The 24,208-nt window shown below is 45.2% G+C and overlaps 1 protein-coding gene across 1 annotated transcript in view; it reads right to left on the bottom strand.

Moving 5' to 3' along the window:
- Positions 1 to 1,201: 1,201 nt before the first annotated feature.
- Positions 1,202 to 24,208, bottom strand: part of phip (PHIP subunit of CUL4-Ring ligase complex) — a gene marked incomplete at its 5' end in the record, with an annotated part of 33,950 nt that continues 10,943 nt past the window's right edge. The window contains 27 exon segments of the mRNA XM_079180774.1: positions 1,202 to 5,967; positions 6,076 to 6,222; positions 6,500 to 6,756; positions 6,852 to 7,063; positions 7,305 to 7,457; positions 7,953 to 8,105; positions 8,280 to 8,339; positions 9,803 to 9,878; positions 9,965 to 10,090; positions 10,194 to 10,314; positions 10,970 to 11,125; positions 11,240 to 11,301; positions 12,694 to 12,805; positions 12,904 to 12,986; positions 13,906 to 14,030; positions 15,028 to 15,135; positions 15,455 to 15,565; positions 15,995 to 16,202; positions 16,326 to 16,423; positions 17,835 to 17,969; positions 18,118 to 18,220; positions 18,335 to 18,518; positions 19,938 to 20,060; positions 20,986 to 21,211; positions 21,374 to 21,502; positions 22,890 to 23,024; positions 23,675 to 23,831. Of these exon segments, the coding sequence (XP_079036900.1) occupies positions 5,204 to 5,967; positions 6,076 to 6,222; positions 6,500 to 6,756; positions 6,852 to 7,063; positions 7,305 to 7,457; positions 7,953 to 8,105; positions 8,280 to 8,339; positions 9,803 to 9,878; positions 9,965 to 10,090; positions 10,194 to 10,314; positions 10,970 to 11,125; positions 11,240 to 11,301; positions 12,694 to 12,805; positions 12,904 to 12,986; positions 13,906 to 14,030; positions 15,028 to 15,135; positions 15,455 to 15,565; positions 15,995 to 16,202; positions 16,326 to 16,423; positions 17,835 to 17,969; positions 18,118 to 18,220; positions 18,335 to 18,518; positions 19,938 to 20,060; positions 20,986 to 21,211; positions 21,374 to 21,502; positions 22,890 to 23,024; positions 23,675 to 23,831 (4,324 nt within the window). The 3' untranslated portion in view covers positions 1,202 to 5,203.

Genomic DNA, 24,208 nt, shown 5'->3' with positions numbered 1-24,208 from the left:
TTATTACTAATCTATGACATTTTGCGATATTTTTATTTTTCAACACACTACACTAACTACTACTACTCTTCCCTGTACCAGTGAACATCCAGGGAATGGACATTGAGATGGTGACATCCTTTAAGTAACTGCAGTGTCCACTTGAACAATAAAACTGGACAGACACTAACTCACTCTATTAAAAAGGGACAGAGCAGACTCAGGTCGTTCAGAGTGCAGGGAGCACTCCTGAGGACACTTTTTGACTCTGTGGTGGCATCGGCCATCTTTTATGGAGAGGTTTGCTGGGGCAGCAGCATTTCAGCTGCTGACAGGAAGAGACTAAACGGACTAGTAAAGAAGGCCAGCAGTGTCCTGGGATGCCCACTGGATCCAGTGGAAGTGGTGGAAGCGAGGAGAATGATGGCCAAGCTATCATCCCTGATGGACAACACCTCCCACCCCATGCAGGAGACACACAAACGGCACTGAGCAGCTCCTTCAGCCACCGGCTGCTTCACCCGCGGTGTGAGAAGGAGCGATACCGCAGGTCCTTCCTTCTTGCCGAATAGACCGCACATACCATATAAAAACCCGGAAAATTACCTGTTCATTCATGTGCAATATCAATATCAATGTACATATGTGCAATATCAATTATCTGCAATACAAACACCTGACACCTCCTACATCATATGTGCAATAATGTGTATTATATTGTATTTTATATACTTATTTATTTTACCTTTACTGTTGGACTATTTACTGTACTTGTTTTGCTTTTTTTTGTCTCTTGTTTAGTTTTTTACTGATATATCTTGCTGCACATTCCACTTTGCTGCTGTAGTCCTGCAAAATTCCCTGATGTGGGACTAATAAAGGATTATCTTATGACTTATGAATTTTTTAGGATTTTCTTTCAATATACTATACTTTTTTCGACATACTATCCTGTGACTTTTATTTTTACATCATACAAATAAATGGCTGCATACTGCATACTTTATGAAATACTGTACTTTGACTTGTTCAGGATTTTTTCAACATACTAAATTATGACTTTTTAATGATTATTTTCAACATGCTATACTACGACTTTTTATATAGATAGATAAATACAGTATATCTATATAGATATACACTCATATTTGACATGTGTGAGGAATTCAAATGACACAATCAATACAGAAAGGAAAAGTGGTTATGGAAACACAACTGTTTATTTACTTAAAATATTGGTATGAACTAACAGGACAGCAGTACTCCCCTACACATACATTCTAGCTTTATGCTTCTTTTTTGCATTAATTCCTTTATATATAAAAAAGTATCCAAACTAACAAAGACATCCTCTTCGATCAGTTCACGTGAAACAAGACGCCCTTCCCCGTCCCTCGTCCTCAAAACATCCCAAAATGCTTCCTGATGGCTCACATGCAGCCACTTCTCTCTCTCACACACACACACACACACACACACACACACACACACTGTGACCTTTTAGCCTCTGACCAAACACTTTGATAGCCAGTCAGAGGCCACAAACAGCACAACTCACTCACACATTAGCACAGACCCAAGGTAAATGTGTGTGTACAGGTATGATAGCAGAATAAACAGGTTTGATGTCTGCTTTGATGTGAAGACTGCATTTACCACTTTGACTGGATTTGAATGGGAGATCAGAGGGGATATAATGCACGTCCCTGTCCGTCCCCTTATTCACTGGATGGCTGCTGTGCCGCCATTCATCCTGATTTAAAAACGTGAACATCCAAACCAAATCAAAACATTTAGTATGTTAGTACTGTGGCTCTTTTAGTTGGCTCATGTAAACATCATGTTTGAGCTCAAGGTTTGAGAAGACCGAGTCTAAAATGTTTCCACGCTGCTCTTGATAATCTGTGCGTATATGTAAATATGATTAGTTGCGAATGAGATTGAAAAAAAAAAATAAACTTTATGTGCCCACGAAGAGTTTCTTTGCCCACAAAATACATAGTTTTGTGGGCAAAGATCATTAGCTTCCTATCTTTAATACAAACCCCAACAATAACATTTATTCTCATGCCAACAGTCATTTGTGGAGGAAGGTGTCAGTGTTTTATGCTGTCTTAATCTGGAATAAAACTCTTCATATACACAATATAAACAAATCTTTTGTGAAACAAAAGCCTGGCTTTGTTTCAGCCAGGTTGAGTGAAAAAAAAATAATTATTAATTGTATCCTCAATAAGCGCGACAGAGTATAAAACACTGTTCTCACTCCACAGATCTGGTCACTGAAATACTGTCCTGTATAGCAGGGACACAATATATGTGAACGAGTTCAACACGCGCACTGTGGAGGCAAAAAATAAACACATTCAAAAGCCAGGTTCTAAAACTTCAGTGCCCAAAGACAGAATTTGGCATCAGCAAATCCATAACACAACGCTACAATAAACAGACGAGATATATGTTCAATAATATGTGATAAGAAAGACCAAAACGAACGAGGTGTATATAGATGCTTCTCCCATCGAACCCGGACACACGAGCCGCCGAGTTAGTCATTCAGTCATTCTGTGCCGGGTAAAAACAGAGATATGTTCAAAGGTATAATATGTGACATTTATTGGTTGTTTGTAAACACACAGAGAGAGAGAGAGAGAGAGAGAGAGAGAGAGAGAGAGAGAGAGAGCAGAGGTGATCGAGCTACAGAGTGAAGAGAGTGAGCGGTCGGCGGTGAAATAAAATGGTATTTTTCTGATTGTTTCGCGGCTGTGTTGTGTTCCGAAGCGCAAATAAACGAACCCAGTCGCGGGACGGCGCCGCGTTGCCAGATTGAAAATGAATGCAGCAGAAGGCCCCCCCCCACCCCCCGCTCGGTGCGGTCAAACGGACACACCGATAGCAGCACTCAGCAGCCACAATGCACACGGCACAGAAGAGAGAGAGAGAGAGAGAGAGAGAGAGAGAGAGAGAGAGAGAGGGGGGGGGGGGGGAAGCTGAAGCACAGAAAAACACAGTGAACAACTCAGGGCTGCACATCCTGCTTATTACACCCAGAGGCTCTTTGCGGAGGCCCAGAAACAAGAGAGAACACAGGCAGAGGGAAGGTCTCTGTACATACACACACCACACCACCCTTCTAGTGGGTCAGACGGGATCATTGTGAAGGAGTCCATTGTATTTTAGGAAAATGTTGCATATTATACCTTAAAACTGGGGGGCCGTCATCAACATAAACTATCAGCTGTGTGTACAGAGAGAGAGTGACATGAAATGTATGCCGCAAGTCTTTTCTCCATTCTTATTAGAAAAGGGCCACCAAGTCCAGTCCAGTCCTCCAAAGTCCAGCGTTCTGAACCCGGCGACGAGCAAGAACCAGGAAGTCCACCAAAAAAAAAAAAATAAGAATTAAAAAAAGGCCCCAAAAGTAGAAACTAAGGATTCAATATGCCAGAGAAGCAAAGGCACACAATCAGAAAGATGAATAGAAGACTCGTCTCTCCCTCTCTCCATCCAAAACTCAGTCCGATCCAGTTTGATCTGGCTCGATCCCGTTTTTCTCCAGGCATGAGAAAGTGCTCGAACATGCCAGACAGAATTGCTTCCGGTGTGTGTGTGTGTGTGTGTGTGTGTGTGTGTGTGTGTGTGTGTGTGTGTGTGCACGCGCATGTGTGTGGTCACCATAGAAACATATCAACATTTAAAAAGTCCATTTTCATAGTTAACAAGTTTTTAAAATACACAGGGTGACTCCCTACGTCTGCATTGATAGCCGGTCTGTGGTGAGTGCATCTCAAAGCTAGTCACCCAAAAGCTCCACCGGCTGTACCTTCGGTATAAACTGACGATAGGTTGGTTATAGGATAATATATTCACATGAATAATGGTTTTACAACAACAGTAAAGACTTTTCTTTTTTTTTTTTCAACCGCTATAAATACATTTCTTTGAGAGGTTTCACAAACGATCAGACTGCCACTGTTTGCACGCTGAAAGTGAATGACACACTCAATTGTGTTATAAAAACACACACACACACACACACTCCTTCAATTACACAAACTCACACAACTTACTTGTACACATACAGGCACATGTACTTTGCAGGGCAGAGGCCAAGCACGCAGAGACACACACACACACACACACACACACACCACAGACATAAAGGCACAAGGTATTGCTAATGTTGAGGACGCATTGAAACATGATCTATCGATGACGCCTTTCACCCATGCATCCTTTCTCTCCTCACAGTAAAAACAAAAACTAAAAAAGATGCCTTTTCTTTCTAATAAACATGCAAAAAAGAACACACACACACACATACCCCCACATACACACACACACACACACACACACATGCGCACATCAACGGTAAACAAAACCTACAGATCTACAGTACCAACAAAGGTACACCATTTGGTATTTTAGCGCAGACAGACACGCTCAGGTCAGCCGATGTGTAAGACTTCCAAAACAGAGAGCCGATCATCACGTACAAATCTTAGAAAAATCAGAGAGGGGGGGGGTTGTATAAAAAAAGAGCGGGAACAATGAAGAGGGGGGCGGGGGGGGGGGGGCGAAAGACGTTGTCAGGCCAGCGGTCTGTAATGCGTCACAGACCGAACCATTTCAGCTCAGTGGGCGTCTTCGACCGACCCAGCAGACACTAACAAGAGATAAGACACATCCAGCTCTCCTCGTGATTTTCTTCAAGTACTAAAACGGTTCAACTACTTTTTATTTATTTATTTTTTTTGCCCGGTCCAACGCCAACAAGTGTTTAAGGGCAGACGGAGGTTGAAGAGTGGTTCACTGGACAGGAGCGAGTCCCAGGACCACCAGCGATGGAGTCAGTGAGCTCCCGTGGGGGTCCAACATGGACCAATAATGTCGGAGGAGTTGGGACAGATGAACATGCGTTGTCGGGAAAGCCGGCGGTTTTGGCAGTAGCAATGTGCTGACCGGGCCAAGAGGAAGGAGGAGGAGCGCACAGATAACTGCCGCTGTCTCCCGTCTCTCCATCGCCACAGCTCTGAAATAGCAGCAGCTGGACAAGCAGCTCCCCGGACGAACACGCACACAGACGCGTACAACACAGAGCATGACTCCCTCGACGACTCAGCCGACGCGTAAGAGAGAAGAGAAATCTCATCCCGACTTCTTCTCCGTCATGGCCATCGGCCTTCCTCCTCGCATCCTTGTGCGTCGGTTCTGTTGCCTCTTGTTACCAGCCTATAAGGTTGGCTTTGGCCTTTTCTGTCAGCTTACGGACGCGTCCCTTTGAGGAGGTGCCGAAAGTGATGGACGAGTCCTCAAACAACAGCTGCCTCTGCTCCTCCTCGGAGTCGTCCTCCACGTACCAGGCAGACCGTCGCCCCTGATTGCGTGTGCGCATCGACCCTCCCGCCTCGTCCCCCGCCTCGTCCCCCGCCTCGTCCCCCGCCTCGTCCCCTGCCTCGTCCCCCGCCTCCTCCTCCTCTGGAGACTCCCTCCGATTGGATCGCTTAGGAGCGGTCTGCGGAGGAGGCGTGACCTCCTCGATGGCTCTCCTGCTGCTCCTCCTCAGTGGCGAGGGCTCGGGTGACTCAGCAGGAGGAGGTGTGGCTTCGTCGGTCCTGACCGCTCGGGGCCGTCCGCGCCGCCTCGGCGTCGACGCCGTGCCAGAGTCCGACACCGCGGATGTTTCCTGCGCAGACGACGCCTCACCTTCGTCCCCCGTCGATTGGTCGGGCTCGTCGTCGGGGGTGGAGCTCCTGCGTTTGCCGCTCTTTCTCATCTCCTCCTGCTCCTGCTTGCTCTTCCTGCCCCTCTTCTTGCCAGCAGGGCGGCCTCGGGATCTGGACGGGCTCCCCGGAGTCGTGACTTCTGGAGGACTCACCGGTGGCTCCGCTTTGGATTTGCGCCCCCTCCTGCCCACTCCCAGGGTCACATGACTACTGTGGCCATTCAGGTGGACTGTGCTCTGAGATGGAGGGCTGGCAGTGGAGCCTGAGGGGGGAAGGGCATTGATATTTCAGGACATTCAATATGTATCTTATGACTTAAATCACAAACGTAAGCGTCACACGGTCACTTCTTTGTGACACCGTCTCTCACCAGGCGTGAGTCGTACAGGAGTCCTGAGTTTCCTCCGGGTGCTTCCTCCACTGCTACCTTCTGCGGCTGGAGAGGGCGTCACCTTCTCAGGAGCTGGTGTCGATGAGGCTGACACAGAGTTATGAGTCCTCAGCGAGCGAGTAGACTCTGAAGATGCAAAGAAATAAGAAAGTTGATTGTGTAATATCGTACTTGTGGTCAATACTTGATGATAACAAAGACTGGCAAATAGGGGTAAACAGAACACAACAAAAGCTGCCAACCAGCACATCTAAAGCTCAACAATTAACATATTGATGGTTACAATATCATAACCCTAGTTCCATAAGCATACACATAAAGCTTTGTTTATACTCGTGCTTGGCGCCGTAGCGCGAGCCTCCGCGGACACGCTCCGAGTACGTACGGAGGCGAGTGATCTCACCTGCTGCGCTCTGAGTGCTGCTTGCTGCATTGTGTGAGGAGGACGAGGAGGGCGGAGAGTGTGCAGAATGCCGCGCCGCGCTCCGCGTGCGCCCTGCGGTCGGCGTGTCGGCCTTCCCGTTGACCAGCTGAGGGGGCTGTTTGACGGGGATGCTCTGTCTCAGAGAGGAGAGCCGCGAAGGCGGCGGCGGCGGCGGTGGCGGCGATGGCTCCTTTTTCCCGGTCACCCTGGATGATACACGCCTCTTTCTCTCTGGACTGAAGGCAGGATGGGGAAGAAGGGAAAACCAAAGATCACACCCAATGCACAGCGAGACACCCAAAACCCCCAAATTCAATATCCCGTCTTCTACCTGGATGCGGTGCTGCTCGTTGGAGATTCGCTCCTCCTCCTCCTCCTCTTCATGGCGTGCCGCGTCGGCCTGTCCGTAGTGTGTCGTGTCTGTCTGTCTGTGCCCTGCCTGGTCAGTTTATTCGTCAGGCCGTGGATGGCTTTGTAGTCGGCAAGGATGGAGCTGACGTGCTCCTCAAACAGAGCAGAGAGCCTCAGACTCATACTGTAGATCTGGAGACAAACAAACAAAGGATGCACTGATTCAACTAAGACAAAAACGGACAAAGGGCACAAACCGATCTGAGAATTGAATTTCATGTGCTCATCAAAGCATGGAAACACGAGAGGACCACAATGTATATTGAACTTAATGCAACCTGTGTGTGTGTGTGTGTGTGTGTGTGTGTGTGTGTGTGTGTGTGTGTGTGTGTGTGTGTGTGTGCGTGTGCGTGTGTGTGCATGTGTGTCTCACCCGAGACTTCTTACTGGGCGTGTAAGCTTTGGAGTTGCTGAAAATGAGCCGGACATCTTTGCAGAGCTCGATGGGAGATTGGTACTTTCCTTCTTTGAGCGTGTTGAGGACGGTGCTGAAGTCCATCGGTGAGTCGACTATTTGCAGGTAGTCCTGAGAGGGGCAGAGGGAAGTTGGGATATTTCAATTACAGGTTTCAAAAGATGAGAACAGAAATGAGGAGAGGAAGATAGAGCAAGAGAGGGTCGAGGAGTAAGAGCTCTGGGGGATTTGGGCTTTCACTTTGAGTGGGCTGGAGAAAAAAAAAACAAGTGATGCAAAAGAATTCCACCCTTCCTCTGTTAAGAGAACTCAAATCCCACTGAAACCGCGGCTCTGTTCACATTGTTCCTCCTTCACAACTTACACATCCATTAGATTTGGTCCTCATTTGAAATGCTGAATGGAGAGGCCTGCTCTTCAGACCAAACAAGCCCTTTCGCTTCAAATGCCGCTCCTTGTGTGAACTGAATTGTAGCCACTTGTGCGACTGTATAGCAAGATTCAAGGGCCAAATAAAGCTGAGACCAAAGGGAATTCAAATCCAAACATCAGACTCAGTACAGAACACAGAACTAAGGGTAGCACATACGGACGTCGCACACTTACCGGGTATTCCTGTAGGTCCACGGGTTCTCTGAAGGGCTCCGAGTCCTCACACTGAAAGATGAGATCCAGCAGCTCCTTACAGCGACCCCGCCAGGCATGAGGGTCATACGACGGGGGCCGGGTCCGCAGCTGCCGCTGCGTGGGTCGTCGACCCTGCACCAAAAACAAATGATGAGTAAATTGAAAATAACTGCACCGGGGCTTTGCAAAACAGCCTCCTCTTCTTCAGACGCTGGACGTGACTGTGGAGCAACGTCTCACGCTAAAAGTGAAATTAGTACGGTTTGTTTTATCTGATGTTTGAAGGATGCTGTCAGATAGTGTTACCTTATGGTTTCGCGTGGATGTTCCAGGAGTATTAGTATCTTCATCCTCCTCCTCATCATCCTAAATAGATAGGAAACGGGTAATTACACAAAGGGAATGTATATTGTACTCTACCAAGTGCTTGTGCTATCTCAATCCGACCTGCGACAGCCTCAAAAAGGGAAAAAACAAATAAACTTCCCCCCGAAAACAATCAATGTGTTCATGAATCTCAAGGCGAATGACTACAATGAGCCTGAACTGCTGTTAAACTCGACTCTAACGTCGACTCTTGCTCACCATCCGCAAGCGAGAGGCTTGTAGCGAGAGGCTTGTAGTAGATTACATCCGGCACGACCTCGCTCTCAAGCAAAAGCTCACTACATCCACACAGGACAACACAAGGAACAAACTCTTTTTCTCTGCGATGAACTACAGCAAGTCGCACTACAGATCCCGGCTGACGGATCAACTTCTGACCTCTGTGCTGCTTCGGTCAACATCACACATGACGCCAGAGTTTGGTGAAAGAGTGGTGACCGTCTCTACTGTTCCCATTAGGCTACATTACACAGGACACATTGTGTCATTCATAAATTTAATTCATTCTTATGGGCTAGTTACACAGTTCCACAGATAAAAGAGAACAGAAGATTATTAATGTATGCATGATGTTTGTTCATTAATAGTAAATATTAGACGTATCTTTTCCTGAACCGCAATGCAATTTAAACTTGACTAAGCTACACAAGTAGAACTGTCTCACAAGAAAATAATTTGAGTATATATCGTATGTATTCATGAGTATGACATTGTTTTTGTTCATAATTAGTCGGTGAATGTTCATATGTTCTTCATTCAGTGATGCAGATCTGTGCTCTAATGGTGAATAATACACTTTGGTAGTGAAGTATGTTTAGCAGTGACTTGTGCAGTCATACATATCAGACAATTGGCAAAAGGTATGCTAATTAAAAAGAAGATTAAGAGGATCATTGTAATTGCAACCTCTGAGTACCAGTTTGACACTGTAAATAAAAAGCAGCCCCAGCAAATAGCTTTTTGTAAAGCAATCTGTTATCTCTATCAAATTCACGAGGTTTAACATAATTCAGCGATGTGTTTGCTTGTACTCTGCAATAGAATATGTTATTATTTCAAATCCCAACTGCCTCTCAGGTGTGACACAACTTATCTTTCATTATGCAGTTTTGACCTGAAAGACTAGATCAGCTGAGAGAACAAAGTGCTGTGATTCATGCCATACAATGTCCAACTCACAGCATATGTTTTTTAATTAACAACAGCGGGTGAAAATATTACTGTGTACTATTTCATTATGGTGTTTTGTCGACATTGTATTTTCTGAAACCTTCGGGCCAATAAAGCCACATTAAATGGAATGCTTCTTTTATAATAATTTGATAAACAATATTTTGGCTTTGCGAGAAATCATGTAATGAATACCAGCCAATAATTAGTGGTGTAACGAGCGTCATGTTAAACACAAACTGCAGTGTAAACGGGCGAACATGCAAACACACCTCGTCTTCAGAGTCAGAGAAGGTCGCCTTCTTCATCGTTTTATAGAGCGGCATGAGGGTGGTCATGTTTTGGTCCCTAGACAAAGAAAAACGTGGGAATTCATTTAGATTTGTAAACTACATTGTCCCTACACAACAACGCACACAGGCTGTAGGACTCACTTTATGAATTGCAGCATGAGGTCAGAGACAAACTTGGCGGTTGTGACGATGAACGCTCCGGGCTCGTTGAACGCTTGGGCGTTGTGTTCGAGGTAACGAACCTCCCACATCAGAGAGGACAGTCGCCTGGGGAACAAAGACAGACGTGTCGAGTGTGTATTCAATTTTAGTCACGATACACACACACACACACGTAGACTCTGTATCTACACAAGCTGCTGTGAGGTACCTGTAGCAACGGTTCACCAGCCTTTCGCGTATGGTGCTGAGGTCGGTGACGTAGGCCACCACCGTGCAGTACGTGGGGTAGGCTTGGAGGTCCACTGGAAAGGCAAACGGCGCTGCCACATCTGAGGGAGGCGAGTTTTTGGTCGGTGGATGGAAGGCAGGTGAAGAAGAGAGGATTATTTACCCGGAGCACATCTAATGTAACAGGCCAGCATTTTGTAACACACTCAACGTGGATATCTTGTCCATTTGTCCCAAATAAAATCACCTGCATATGTCAAGCATCAGCAATGCTTACATCACACCGTCGTCCCCCTTTTGATAAAGATTTTCCAACGTGTTCTAAATAGCATCACTCTATTTAAATGCACCTAAAAGGGGTTCATATAAATGGAGCGTAGGACATCTAGAAGGATTCAACCGCTGGCTGTTGGTCCCCAGACCGTCACTAGAGGGAGCCCTCGCGCCAGCTTTCTTCCACTGGGAGGATTGCAGTAATACAAAAAGCCTGTTCCCTAATATGACATTACATCACTTAACAGGAATTCAAGCAAGCAGCCTCAATAATTGGCTGACGTGTCAGCAGCTTATTCCTTTACAACGCGAGAGCCGCTTGCTCCGCTGGGCTCATGCCGATGAGCTCAGAGCGGTGACTCGGGTATTGCGGAGTCACGCATTTACGAGAAATGTGTCCTCGTGGCTTCACTTCACATCCCTAAATCCATGACATAAGGGGGCTGTTTTTTCCCCCCACAGGGGTGCTCGATGACATCGTACCGAGTGTGCACAGCTGGTCGATGGCTTTGATGATGCGCTCGCACTCCTCTGCACGCGTGCGGCAGCCCCATTCCCCGTCCAGCGGGACGTACAGCAGCTCCTTCTGCTCCTCTTCTACCAGCGGGACGCTCGTGCCCAACTCGTCCGGGAACGTGGCTGAAAGGCGACCGAAAAATACAGCAGAAATGTAAAATGTTGGAACAGTTACATTTGAATCTGTTTGAATGGGTGTGTACTGTAGTGTGGGTGTATTGAGAGAGAGAGACCTACCATCATCAGGGATGGGCTCCATGTCCCAAGGACTCATCTTCTCTGTGTCTCCATTGTCCCAGCTGTTAGGGAAACAGTGTTCATATGAATATTCAACAGCATCACATTGTAGTCTTTGTGATTTCTTGTTTTTCTGTTTTGCTCAGGTGGCGCACCGCCGCCACTGACGTTCCTCTCCCACGGCCTAGAGTGGAGGTCATTCTCTAACGCGGTCTTTTAAATAACAGTAAGCACTCAGTGTTGACAAGAAAAAGTAACTCAAACAGACAATATGCTTATTAATGTTTCGGATTGGAATGTCACCGACAATGAAAGCCGAGCGATAGGAAACAAAGGGCAGCGCTAGCCGGCATTTTAAAATGTCAAATTCAAACTGTCATCCACGATCGTTTCATCAAGTTTCCTGAATGATTCAAGCCACGAGGTGTTTGTGTAGTTAATGAGTGTTGTGAGAGGAGGTGTCAGCGCCAGTCTATTTGTAGACAAACTCCTGCTCCATGCAAACCATTTTAACAAACACTGTTTTACATTTCTTACACTGTCGCTGTGGGAATTCAGATCTATGAACTCGTTCAATTCCAGGATTCACTGAAAGGCCAAGAGACCAAAATGTACAGGAGACAAAACTGGGTACAGATCAAAGTTTTCACACTTTTGCAAGTACCCAACTTTAGTGACTTTGAAAGTAATCCTCTCAAAAGGAGTTCTCCACGAAGAGATTACAGTTTCCCATCCACAGCTGTTCTGTAGTCTGTGAGCGCTTGTCGAGTAAACTCCGTATAAAGTGCCGTGTGACATCAGGTTCATGTTATTCTGGTGATCCGGTCGGGATGTGATGGTGTTCATCGTGACATTTATAGTTTTTGTCATGTTGCATTTTGTCGTTTAAAGAGGATGTAAACATTTGTGGCTTTAACCGGTTTAACGTATGTAACTGTACAGTTACAGTAAAAGAACGGGGTGATGAGATTACTGGATTACTAGATTTTGTAAATTTTTTGCAGGATTACAATTTTTGAAATACATTTTAACATAAAGAACGATTTACTACCATGAACTTATTGGGAAAGAAATGCTGGGGAAGAAGGCTGGGTGGAATTTGTACATTATTTTGTTTGTAAAGCTAAAAAGGGCAATGACATCCCAGTACAGTGCACGTGATCACAAAGCAGGATGGTTCCCACACTGACCAGGTGATCAGCAGTATTAGTTTTACTCAGCATTAGTGAGCGAACTGCTTCAAATTTGTGGCATCTGATTTTTCGTGGGTAGCGTCGCTGCTTCTATTCCTTTGGTGATTCGCAGCCGTTCCACAGCTGGAAGGCAGAACTTGAACTGTTCTGTTTCTCTAACTTAGGAAATGAGGAACTCTTGCTTTGATGCATCGGATCACATTACTATTATGATCTATCACGTGAAAGTGAGATAGAGCAAATCCAAGCTTGTGCTCATACCAGACATTGTAGCACTGAAACAGGCTGTCGGGGTACTGAGGCTGGAAGGGCTCCTGGCTCTCAATGGTCCCAAACCACCAGGCGTCGTCAATCACTGACCGAAACCTGTCACCTACACACACACACACACACACACGCATCACAGTAAGTTTAGATCTTTACAAGAGAAGAACAGGTGACTTCATAGAGTGACCGGGAAACTTGTCTGACCTATGCTCCACTGCCTCTTTCTGGCGTTGTCAAACTGCTGGCGCAGTACCAGGAAGTCGATGACATCGGGCATGTCGTGGTATCTGCAACGAGACCAAAACGTAGCACAAGTTAGCAAGATAGCAACAAGGCAACTACAGAATGAGCAGAGCCACCGTACATACAAACAGTGGGAAATAGAGAAAACACATCAAATCTGAAGTGGCAGTTTACCATTCCCCTAACAGTCTTTACTTTATAATGCCAGTCAAGATTACTAAATTAAATGTTTTAATAGCTGTAGTCTGGTCTTGTGTTAAGATGAGATTTAATTAAGAACCAAAATGTTACATTCAATCTTAACAGAAGAGCCCCGGGTCTACTTTTCAAGGAACTAAAAGGGTCCTTCGGCCTTTTTTTATACCGCTGCATAGTATTTACTGATACATGCTGGACGTAATGAAAGAGATGCAGCGGAGGAAAATTAAACTAAGAGCGTCTCTTTCCACAGTAAATCATATGTTGAGTGTCTGAAGGTTGTTTATTTGTGCTTTAGAACGTAACCGCCGGGGAAACAAATCGGAAGCGCTGCGTGTGTGTGTGTGTGTGTGCAATCAGCTACGGTCATCCATGCAAACCCCATCCCGACTGCTCCTGTGCTTCCAGAAAGTACCCCCCCCCACCCCCCCTGGAAAATGTCCCTGGTACTTAATTTAGACCTGCTCCCTGCAAAAGGTTCAGAGTCCATGTGGAGAAAGTTCCTGCGGTCGAAAAGGGGCTTTAAATTATGAATAATGTCACACTCTGTCAGCATAGAAAATCTGCATATTGTTGGAAAAAAAACCTGTGAAAAAGTTTAATCAAGTATAAAATGTGTCAAAATATAAAATAGCACATGTGCTGTATACAAATAGCACGAGTATCAACACTTATTCTTAATATTAACGCCCGGGCTTTTCTATTATTATCAGGAAAGCTGCAGATCCTCTGAAGCTCTCGTGGGAGGCGGCGTGAAACGCTTACTTCATGGAGAAGGATCCTCCGGTCAGTTTGCCGGTGTCGGGGTCCAGGAAGGAAAGCTTCAGACAGCACAGTGTGGGCAAGCCGACCTCGTACTTGATGCCAACTATCTTCATCAACTCCTGCTCCTGAAACACCACCAATAAAAGAAGAAATAATGAAAAGTAATGCAGCGTGTTTCCCTCTCAGTAAAAGTCAGTCACGTCCCTCGGAGCCCTGTTCGCTTGAACAAAGTTCAGTGCACTCTATTAATAGACGTGTCTTATGAAGGCTGAGGGTGCCAGCAACGCTGCAGTAACTTCCTCCAGATCAGGAAAAGTGAAACTGGAGAGTTTTGCTTTAGTGTTGCTATACCTGTTTGTTCAAATCACAATAAAAAAAAGATATAGATATACGCCGCAGGCAATACATTCATGCAATGCATTGTGGTCTGCACAGAAACCGATAGCGCTGCCTGCACACATGGAAAAAGAAATGAAAAATATACAGGAAGAAATGTGTTTCATAAGTTGTTACTTTAAAGTGTCTTGTGTTTTGGGGTTTTTTATGTTTCATATACTGAGATGGAACTTTGTACTCTGCAGACATTTTCCTTTCAGGGGAGGTATATTTTTAGGATGGAAAAGGGATTTAAGTTCACATGAAAGTGAAAGCAGACAGGTGCCGGCGGTAAAGAAGAAATACCGCCGAGAGGTTTGTGTGTGTGTGTGTCTTGAATTGTTAATAACAATGAAAGAACAGTGAAAGATTACATCAGTGTAGCTCGCAACTATGTAGCAATTCCTAGGAACCGTTATGTATTCGCACGCAGACGGAGTGTCATTTACTCATCTCCACTACTCTCCTTTGAGCCCTTTAACATCATTAACAGAGGAAAGATCCTGAAAACATGATGTTCTTAATGAGTTGTTATTAATTCAGCTGCACGGATGCGGTTCCTCTGTGTAAAGACGGCACTGAGTTGTGTTTCATGGCCGTACTAGGAGCTTTACAAAGGGCTGCTCCTCAGCGATTGTGTGCACACAAATAAAAGGACACAATGTGAATCTCCAGATAAACGAGATCTAAAGAGCGCCGTCTCTCTTCGGAGAGTCTTAAATACATCTTTGTCAAACTGTTCCTTACCCGTAGCTCCATCTTGTGCCAGGGCTGCTTCTTGGGATTGATGCTGAAAATCTTCTTTTGTTTCGCCATCTCCACATAGGCCTCATGGCCCTGTCTGAAGTAGTAGAGCTGCACACACACACACACACACACACACACATACAAATAAATACCCCAGAATGCACAATTTCGTACATATTTTTCTGGTACATTATGTGTATTTTTCTGGCATTGTGTCGACAGCATTTTAGCAGCTGCGGACGGCAATGTCAGCGTGTCCCCTTCTCTCCTTGAGTGTAATGGCCGTCGCAGCCTCACGGGGGCCGCTAAGCTTTGGTGCAGGCTCGGCCTTGTTGCTATGTAAAACTCCAAGCCAGTGTTTCGGTATGAGCAGACAATGTGGCGAGCATGTGGTGAGGACGCTGTAACGGAAACAAGAGTTGTGTACCTCGTCTCCCATCTGGGGTATGTAAGGACATCTCCGGGGGACTGTGTCTGTGATCCAGGCAGAGGGAAGCCACTCCTCCAGAGTCAGCCCTTGCTCCTGAAACTCTGTCCTCTGAATGACACACGATGAAATACATATTCACTGACAGGACCTTTCATATATTGGAGATTTTGCATCACGTTGCATTCATTCTCTTCTTTAAAATATATATAAAAAACAATGCACTTGTTTCTTTTTTACTTGTTGTCTTTTAAATACTGTTTAATCTCGGGCTGCAACTGTCAATATGTTCAGTGTCATTTAATCTGTTGATTATTTTCTTCATGAATCAATTAGTTGTTTGGTTTATAAAATGTCAGAAAACCCCCCAAAAAAAAAACATTCAACTGAAACCGATAAATCAATTGAAAAATAGTTGTTGATTAGTTTAATAGTTGACTATTAATGGTGTAATCGTTGCAGCTCCAGTTTAATCTGGATACTCATCTGTACAAATGGCTGATGGGTAATTACTTTGAATCACAGCAAAAAAAGACAAACCTTCCTCTTCTCCTTTGGCTGCTTCTTCTTTGGTAACGCCTCGTCCTTGTCTGCTTTGTCTTTCTTCCTCTCTTTCTTCCCGTCCCTCTTCTTCTCTCCGTCCTCCTCGGAGCCGCTGCTTTTCTTTTTCACCTTCACGCTCTTCTTGGGCGGCTCGAGGTTGATCCCGGCGTCCGCCGTCCAGTCGGAGTAATCGCTGGAGTAGTCGCTGCAAAAAACGCATCGCGGGGACGAGATTGAATACGCAGATGCATCTGCTTGTGTTTTGATCTGCGCGTGGTGTGTGTGTATGTATCTGAGGGAGATATGATGAACACATGTGACATCTTACCTCGAACTACTGTGGTCATCCGGCCAGGGCTCCTTCTGCGCCTCCTCCTTCTCCTCCTCTGAGGAATGCCCGTTGATTTGCCGCACCTCCACCTCTCCCTGGGAACACACATCATTTCATGTTAGCACTCAACACAAAGGGAATCAGTGAAAGAAGGAGAGGAAAGGTATAATAGAGACAAAAGGATGTCCGTATTTGATACAATATCTGGATATCACTTCCATAGTCCCTATAACATCTCAGAATAAATGAATCTGTAACGTAGCCGCGCTCAACGACCTGCCGACAGCAATGTTTGATCGGTTACGTGTCGAGAGTAACAGCCCATCAACACGGACGGTGCCTCCGTCAGTCAAAGCTGCTCCGTTAGCGAGCAGAGCTGCGTGTTGAACGTAAGACAGCGGGTAGTGCTGAAGTTGCAAGAAGCATCACAGAATGTCACAGAAATATATACGCAGTAACATTAATGCACCCGGTGATTCCACTGGTGCTGTTTGGCCGTCAGAGCAAAATAAATAAAAAAGAGAAGCGTGAGAAGAGGGAGTGAGACGACGCATCGACGCGGCCGAGCGACGAGATCCATTGACCGGATCATCATAGCTTATAAAAATGCAGCGCAGCGAGGACACGGCCATCTCATACACCAGACGTATTGAACGCGACCTGCCGATGAGCATTCAATTCAACCCGCATTGGACCCGTTCAGGGACTCCAGTCTGCAGTGTTGTTCTTACACTTCACTGGAGAAACCAGAGAATTGCACAAGAACATTCACGAGCAAAAGAGTGTTTTTGTATCACGTCGACACTTCAGCCCATACTCGTGTTCTCTCTCTCTCTCTCTCTCTCTCTCTCTCTCTCTCTCTCTCTCTCTCTCTCTCTCTCTCTCTCTCTCTCTCTCACTCTCTCTCTCTCTCTCTCGTTATATACCTGGAAAGACTGGTAATGTATGCGGACAATATTTTACGGCCATTAAAAGGTAGAATTACTCATAACTCTTTTGTGTTTTGTATTTAAATGTAATAAAATATACACTTTACATTTAGGAAAAGTCAGGGTCTTATAGTTACACTGATTTAATTTTAACAAAGTTATTACATTGCAGAATTGAAAAAATGCTCAAAAGGAAAATTTCAAGAATTTATTACACTGTTGGACAAATGCCATATCCTTAATGTTTCCATTGTATCCTCTTATTAACCTTATGACATGAACACAAAAGAGCAAAAACAGAGTTTCATCCATCAATACACTGTAAAGGCACGTTGTAAACTCTGTTTCTAAGAGGTGCTGTATAAATAAAGTTATTACTGCACATTAAATGGTCATAATCACATTCTACGTAAGGGGCAATGTACATGACCCCGCTTATTAAACGGTGCTTAGTAAAGAAATCACTACGTTCTCACTGCTACACCACAGGTCTGTTAGTGAAGACGAGCTGTGCTTTACAGAAGGGTTGACCACACATCTGCCCAACAAAGTATGAAATAAACTCGTCGTTTCCTACCTCTGAGGTGTCGTCGTCGTCATCGGCAGCCTCGGCGCTCTGGCGGCTCGTCTCCTCCATAGCGGCGCGCGTGTGGTAGCCGTGGTTACCCTGGCTCCTCCTCCCTTCGTCAACCGACTCGGATGTCGCATGACCCTGAATGTTAATTTCGACAAGAAATCTCTATTAGAAATTAAACTGCCTTAGAAATGTTGCATAAAAAGATGAATAAAAAGGTTATTGGATAATGAATATATTCCTGTAAAACAATAATGTGTGTGTGTGTGTGTGTGTGTTCACTCACCCTGCTCTCCTTAGGGAGGGAGTGGATGGTACGTCGCCTCCTTTCAGACTGATAAATATTGATCTCCTCCTCCCCTTTAGCCTCACGCCAGGTGATCTGTCTCCTACACAATACGCACACACAAACGCACACGTCATGACACGCGTCAGTGCCCATCACGTCCAAAAAAACAAAAAAGGTTCCTCTCCGTGAGATGCGTTGTTTGTGTGTGCGTTACCTGACGGAGGCGTCCTCCAGCTCAGGGACCAGCACCCTGCGGCTCCAGGCCACCAGGTCTCCCTCTGTGGCCATCTGGCTGAGCGGGGCGTTGCTGTGCATCTGGCGGACGCCCTCGATCTGCCCGCTGCGACGCAGACCCACGTTGGGCGGAGAGTGCACCTCCGTGGGCGAACCCACCGATCCTGAGGGAACGAGAAGTCAAAGAGGGGAAGAAGTGGTTGGTAAACAGATGACACCAAACCCACCTGTGTTTGTACATTATTCACTTGTACGTCACGCATATACTTACACGTTAGTGTACCTTGTGATAGAAGGGAACGCAAATCAGCAAAAGTACATTTGCAGCTCTAAAATAAACAGGATAAAGGCTGCAGCTAATGATGATTATCAATTAATCTGCCAGTTATTAATTAAAGACAGGGGTGGAATATTGAACGTCCTAGGTCTCCTGTGAAAGTCTCACTGAGTCGCTGCAAATGCTTGTTTTGCATAAGTAGAAATGATGTATGTTGCATATTTCACATTAACTCCAAACTAAATGAACTCAAGTACTTTTATGTGACTTGGACTTATAAATAAAATATAATTACAAATGTATAGTGCGGTGCACTTTTCACATATAGTTAATTATGCAAATTAATCACGTGTGGATTAATATAGTTAATATACTCATAATTACTCTGGTGTTTGCAAATACGTATCAGCTTATTTTAACCAGCTTCAAAGATACGAGCACCACAACGTCTATCTTCAGGGTGAGTGTTATCCATTATTTGTTATGATCTTTAGGTTAATTTCTCCATCTCCAAAATATGTTCTGTTGTTTATTTATGTTCGCCTATTTCATCTTTCCTAGTAAATCAAAAATAAAAAATGTCGTTGGTTCTTTTAAGTAAAGAAACAAAGGAACAGGTGAAGAACTGTGTGTGTAATCTGCTACTTGTTCCTCACATCCTCTCCAGCAGCCGGTCCCTGCTGAGAGGTAACGTCTCCCAATGAGTGTCAGTCGTAATGAAAGACCTCGTGCTCACTTTCCAAGCAAATTCCCTCCAGTGTTTTCATTGTGATGGCTTACGGCTCAAACTTCTGCTGATACGTACACGTTTTCTCCTTTATCTTTCACTTTAGTATCTACATTTTTATTCTTGTAACCACTTTATTTTTGCCGGCTGCGTGTCGTTTCTTTCTGCTTTGTGCTGCATTTAGAATGAACGACAACAAAGTGAATCAGTCTGTCAAACATTGGTGTGCTTTTGCCATATTTTATAGATATTTGAAAAATGTTCAATAGCTTTATTTCTAATGGATCATGTTTTGTATTAAAAATCACACTTTGATGTGTCCTCTTCTAAATGTTTCATGAGGTAAAGTCTCACCTGCAAATACTGAAAGAAATATGTTTGGTCTAACTCATATTTGGAGGGTATTACTTTAAAAGAATTGATGGTGTGTTTGTCAGTAGTTTTGCTAGCCCAGCTTCATCTAACCTTAAGCATTTTGAATTGTGAACGGCCCTGAATAACGTCCTTGCTTCTCCCATGCAGGTGAGAAGCTGCCCACACTACAACAGTAGGAAACTTCCCGTCATGATGCGGCCTTACCTCTGTTGGACCTGGTGTCATTTGTTCCCAGTCTCTGGTCCTGTTCCTGCTGCAGCCTCTGAATCATCGTGTCCAGAGGACTGGAACCATCCGCCGCCTGCTCACTCACCACTTGGTTCAGGCCTGACACAGACGGGAGAGGGAGACTTAAAAAGTGAAAGAAAGACGGTTCTGGGCATAATAACTGGATGTACGCGTTGCTTTATTGCATTTAGTCAGTAAAAAACAGGCTCTAGGTTTTCCCCAAAACCTTTAAGCTGTGTTTGAAATCACATACGAACATATTGTTCACACTAAGTATGACGTAAAATTGAGTTTATGTGTCGAGTACACGAGAAATATGGGGATGTTTGCGAGTTCTGAGTATGAGACGTGAGCTTACTGGACAATCTCCAGCGCCCCACAATGCATTGCGTCTCCTCAGACGAAGTGACGTTAAGAAGCGACGCGGAAACTCACTTATATAATGTACTGTATTTTTATGCATTTATGACAAACAGCTTTCATTCAACGGTAGCTCGGAGCGGTTATGTTGTAAACAATACAGTCATGTGATGCAGAAAAGACTAGAAGTATATAGTTTGAGTATACTGCAGACTGAGCAGTATGCAGTATACTTAAAGTTAGGTTCATACTATTCTATATACTGTGAGCATGTGGAGTCATATTGTCTCACAAGAGATCCCCCCCCTGTGCACCAGCAATGCACTTCATTTAATAAACTACTGTTTCGGTTTGCATTCCTGCCAAGATTTGAAACTGCTTCATTCATTCTGGTTTTAATTGCCAATGCTGGTGCAGTGTCAGTAAAAGCCTCTCATTGAGCACATTTGAGAACAGATCACATATTCTTGCCGTCTGGCCATGAGAGCAGTATGATCGGCTTTGATCAGCTGACGACTAGACGGAAAACGACAGCGTCACCTCAAAGTAAACATCTGATCTGAAGCGTACAAGCAGACAAAAGGGGAAGAGTAGAACTACAACTGAGTTCCTTCCCCTGAGACCTCGCAGAGAGGAAGTCGGGTCGGGTTTTCAGCCTCCGTACCTGAGGAAGTGACCCCCATCTGCGGGATGAGCTGCTCGTCCCTGCAGCCCTCCCTGCCGGGCACCAGCCGCTGGTATCTGGGGGGGTGGGGGTTCCCGTCCACGTCCACCAGGAAGGGAGGGGGCATCAGGTGTGGCGCCTGCTGAGTCTGCTCGTCCAGCACGTAATTGTTGGCATCCCGGATCAGCGGCCGGTAGTCGGTGTGGAAGAACATCTGGTCCGCTATCTGAAGGGACAAGGTACATTTTACTCCTATATATGTTTTCAATGAGGGCATAAGGATTATTACATCACCGATTTCGGGGGTAGTGACATCTGTTATTACCGGTGAGTTGCTGGTAAAGTCAGGTGCGTGAATGAATATTAAAGGTGACCCCCGTTGCGTTACCTTGTCGTACTTGCTACTGGAGCCGAAGCCAAAGATGAGCAGGTGTCCATGGGAGTCGGTGGCTGCAAAATGCTGCCCATCTGGACTACACTTGCAGTCGAACAGCGCTCCGTGCCCTTGGCCCTCGATCTATTCACACAGAGAGGGAAGAGGGAGAGAAAGAGAGAGAGAGAGAGAGAGAGAGAGATGGGGAAATGGGTGCACACACAGTATTACACCACCAAGGGGAATACCAAGCAGCTGTAGCAACTTAACAGGTCTAGTACACAAGATCAAATGCATAAGACACATGTTTGGAACTTACAAGTGCTGAGCTACAACATGTTACTTCAATAATAAATGGAAAAAGCAACGGGGACATACGAGCGATGATATCCACTATTACAGAACCTGAAACTTCATCTACAGAACGTATAACTGGTCTGCTGCCTTTAGTTCCTCCTGTGGTTATTCCTTCGCCCTCGCAAAAGCTCCATTCAACCACAAGATGAAAAAACATTTCTTCAGAGTTTTTTCAGACTCTGCCAAAGCGCTAAACTCAGATGAACCTGACGGAGCGCTGTACTTTCAATCATCTTCCACTTATATTCAGGAAAGGTGCACGTGCTCTTAGCCTGCTGGAGGTCAGGCGACTCCAGCAGGCTGTTGAATAGGGGTGTTAAAAGTTCACGTGGTCAAGTTAGAGAAGGAGCTGCCCGGAGTAGCAGCACTGATGATGTTTTTAAAGAGGATCTGGCAAAGTAAGAATGAGCGGAGCACGTCAGCTTCAACAACCCGTCGTGGTGCAGAGGACGCGTTTCATACACGATGCTGCCGGTGGATCATGTCGCATGTAAACGTAGCTGTGCAACTCAGCTTGAACTGATTTCAATGCTTAATGTCACATTCTTCCTCTTCTAAATGAAAAGTTAAATAAATAAACAGCCAATAAATTCATCCTTGCTCAATTAAGTACTTTAAGTTTTTGCTGCGACAGCGTTACTTGGTCTGTAGCTTATGGTTGCTAATGTTAGCTAACAGTGGTGAGTCCTAGTCAAGAGGGTGAGCAACCTTTGCGCAGACATTGCTGCTCTTAACCTACACTATCTAGGCATTTACCGCCATCCTATAATAGTCACTTGTGTCAACAAGGGCCACCATTTAGCACAAAGCTCCATCGTCTCACGATCAACACCGTTCGAACCGACCGGCACGCAGAGTGACTCACTTGTTTCCGAGTCTGTGATTAATGCTTTCTTTGGCAACCATAGAGACACAAGACAGGAAACGCAACAGTGGCTCTACAATGATTAACGCACCAGGTGAACGTGTGCGCCGGCATACGCTGACAGCACATTGTAGCGGTGGTTTCCCCCCCTACCCCTCTGTGCATGCCACACACGGCAAAGGTAAAAGCAAACAGGGGAGGAATGTGAGACAAAAAGTATTTCATTGCTAAGATTCACGACATAAGAAAGCACTACATCCGTGTCTTCAGCGTGTGTGAATGTAGCCAGAGAGAGAGGAAGAGGCTCACCATGTTGAAATAGGAGCGGATCTTGACTCCTCTGGCCAGGTCCCACACGATGCAGTTCCCATCGTGCCCCGCCGACAACAGGATTCTTGGGTCAAAGGGGTGCGGCTCCAGGACAAACACCTCATCCTCATGACCCTGTCATTCAAAAAAACATGATCATCTAGATTAAGAAGTGAAAAGTTACCGCCTCGCTGCTGCATGCCTCCGCCAACCAGTCACGTCCGTGCAAAACGTCCTCACTTCATCATTTTATCCTATTAAACATTGTCATCATTAGCATATTAATGACTTTGTGTCTCTAAGGGCAAGTTACTGTTTTTCCGAGTGTGCTCAAAGGTATATCGAGTACCCAACTGAAACTCACATGCAAGACACAATCAAATTCATAACATTTTGTAATTAATGTCCACATTTACTTTAGACGTCCCATGTCCTTGAATGCATCACTAGTAACAGTCAAGACAGTCCCTGCAAACAATTGCATTATCATGTAGCATTGCATTGAAGAAAACAGTTCTGAGATGTTCAGGATGGCAGATTGTGTGTCTCAAAGAAAGAAAAAATTAATTGCAGGTTGTAAGATTCACAATAAACCCGTAGAACGCCATTAAAGGATGCGGGTTGAGGGGTAGAGGAGTTAAAACCATCGAGATAACAACCTGTTGTACGGTCTGTAATTACTTAAAAAATAAGTGATCAAAAAAAAAAAGCCATTAAGTTGAATTCCTGCCGGCGTTTACTTTGGATACCGTGTTTGCGTGTGCGTGTGTTTCACCACCACGTACCATCAGCACGTGGACGAGGTTGCCGGTGGTGGAGTTCCACACCTTCAGCGTCAGATTGTTGGCCGCCGTGATCACCGTGCCGTCGTGGCGATCCCACGCCACCATGGTGACCTTCAGCTTGGTCACCTTGTCTTCCAGCGGAGGAGGGTTGTACTTCCTGAAGGGAAGACGGACGATTAGTCACCTGGCCACTACTGCTAAATTAATCTAATACCATACTCTTTTGCTATATTGTGAAGATTTAAGTCCATTAAACCTTTTCCCAGCGTTTTGTATTGTTTTTCACTTTTTAATCATAACATCTGAGCTTCCGTGGCGTTCTCACATATCGTATACAACCATGTTGTCTTCGAGTCTGTATTCATTCTCATTGCTGTCTCATGTGTTTATTCAGGCAATAACGACTTAAACAGACAGTGTCGTCTCCATTCATTCACAGTTGCGTGCCGTAGATCCATATTCTGTCTGGGAGCAGTCGCTTAATCAATCACTGTGTCGCCCTTCCTGCCACAGGTGTGACAGTGTTGTTGGTGC

Source organism: Pholis gunnellus, assembly GCF_910591455.1.
Source record: "Pholis gunnellus genome assembly, chromosome: 19".
NCBI lineage: Eukaryota > Metazoa > Chordata > Actinopteri > Perciformes > Pholidae > Pholis > Pholis gunnellus.
The sequence above is the reverse complement of the archived record's forward strand: the minus strand, read 5'-3'. Positions and strand labels throughout refer to the sequence as shown.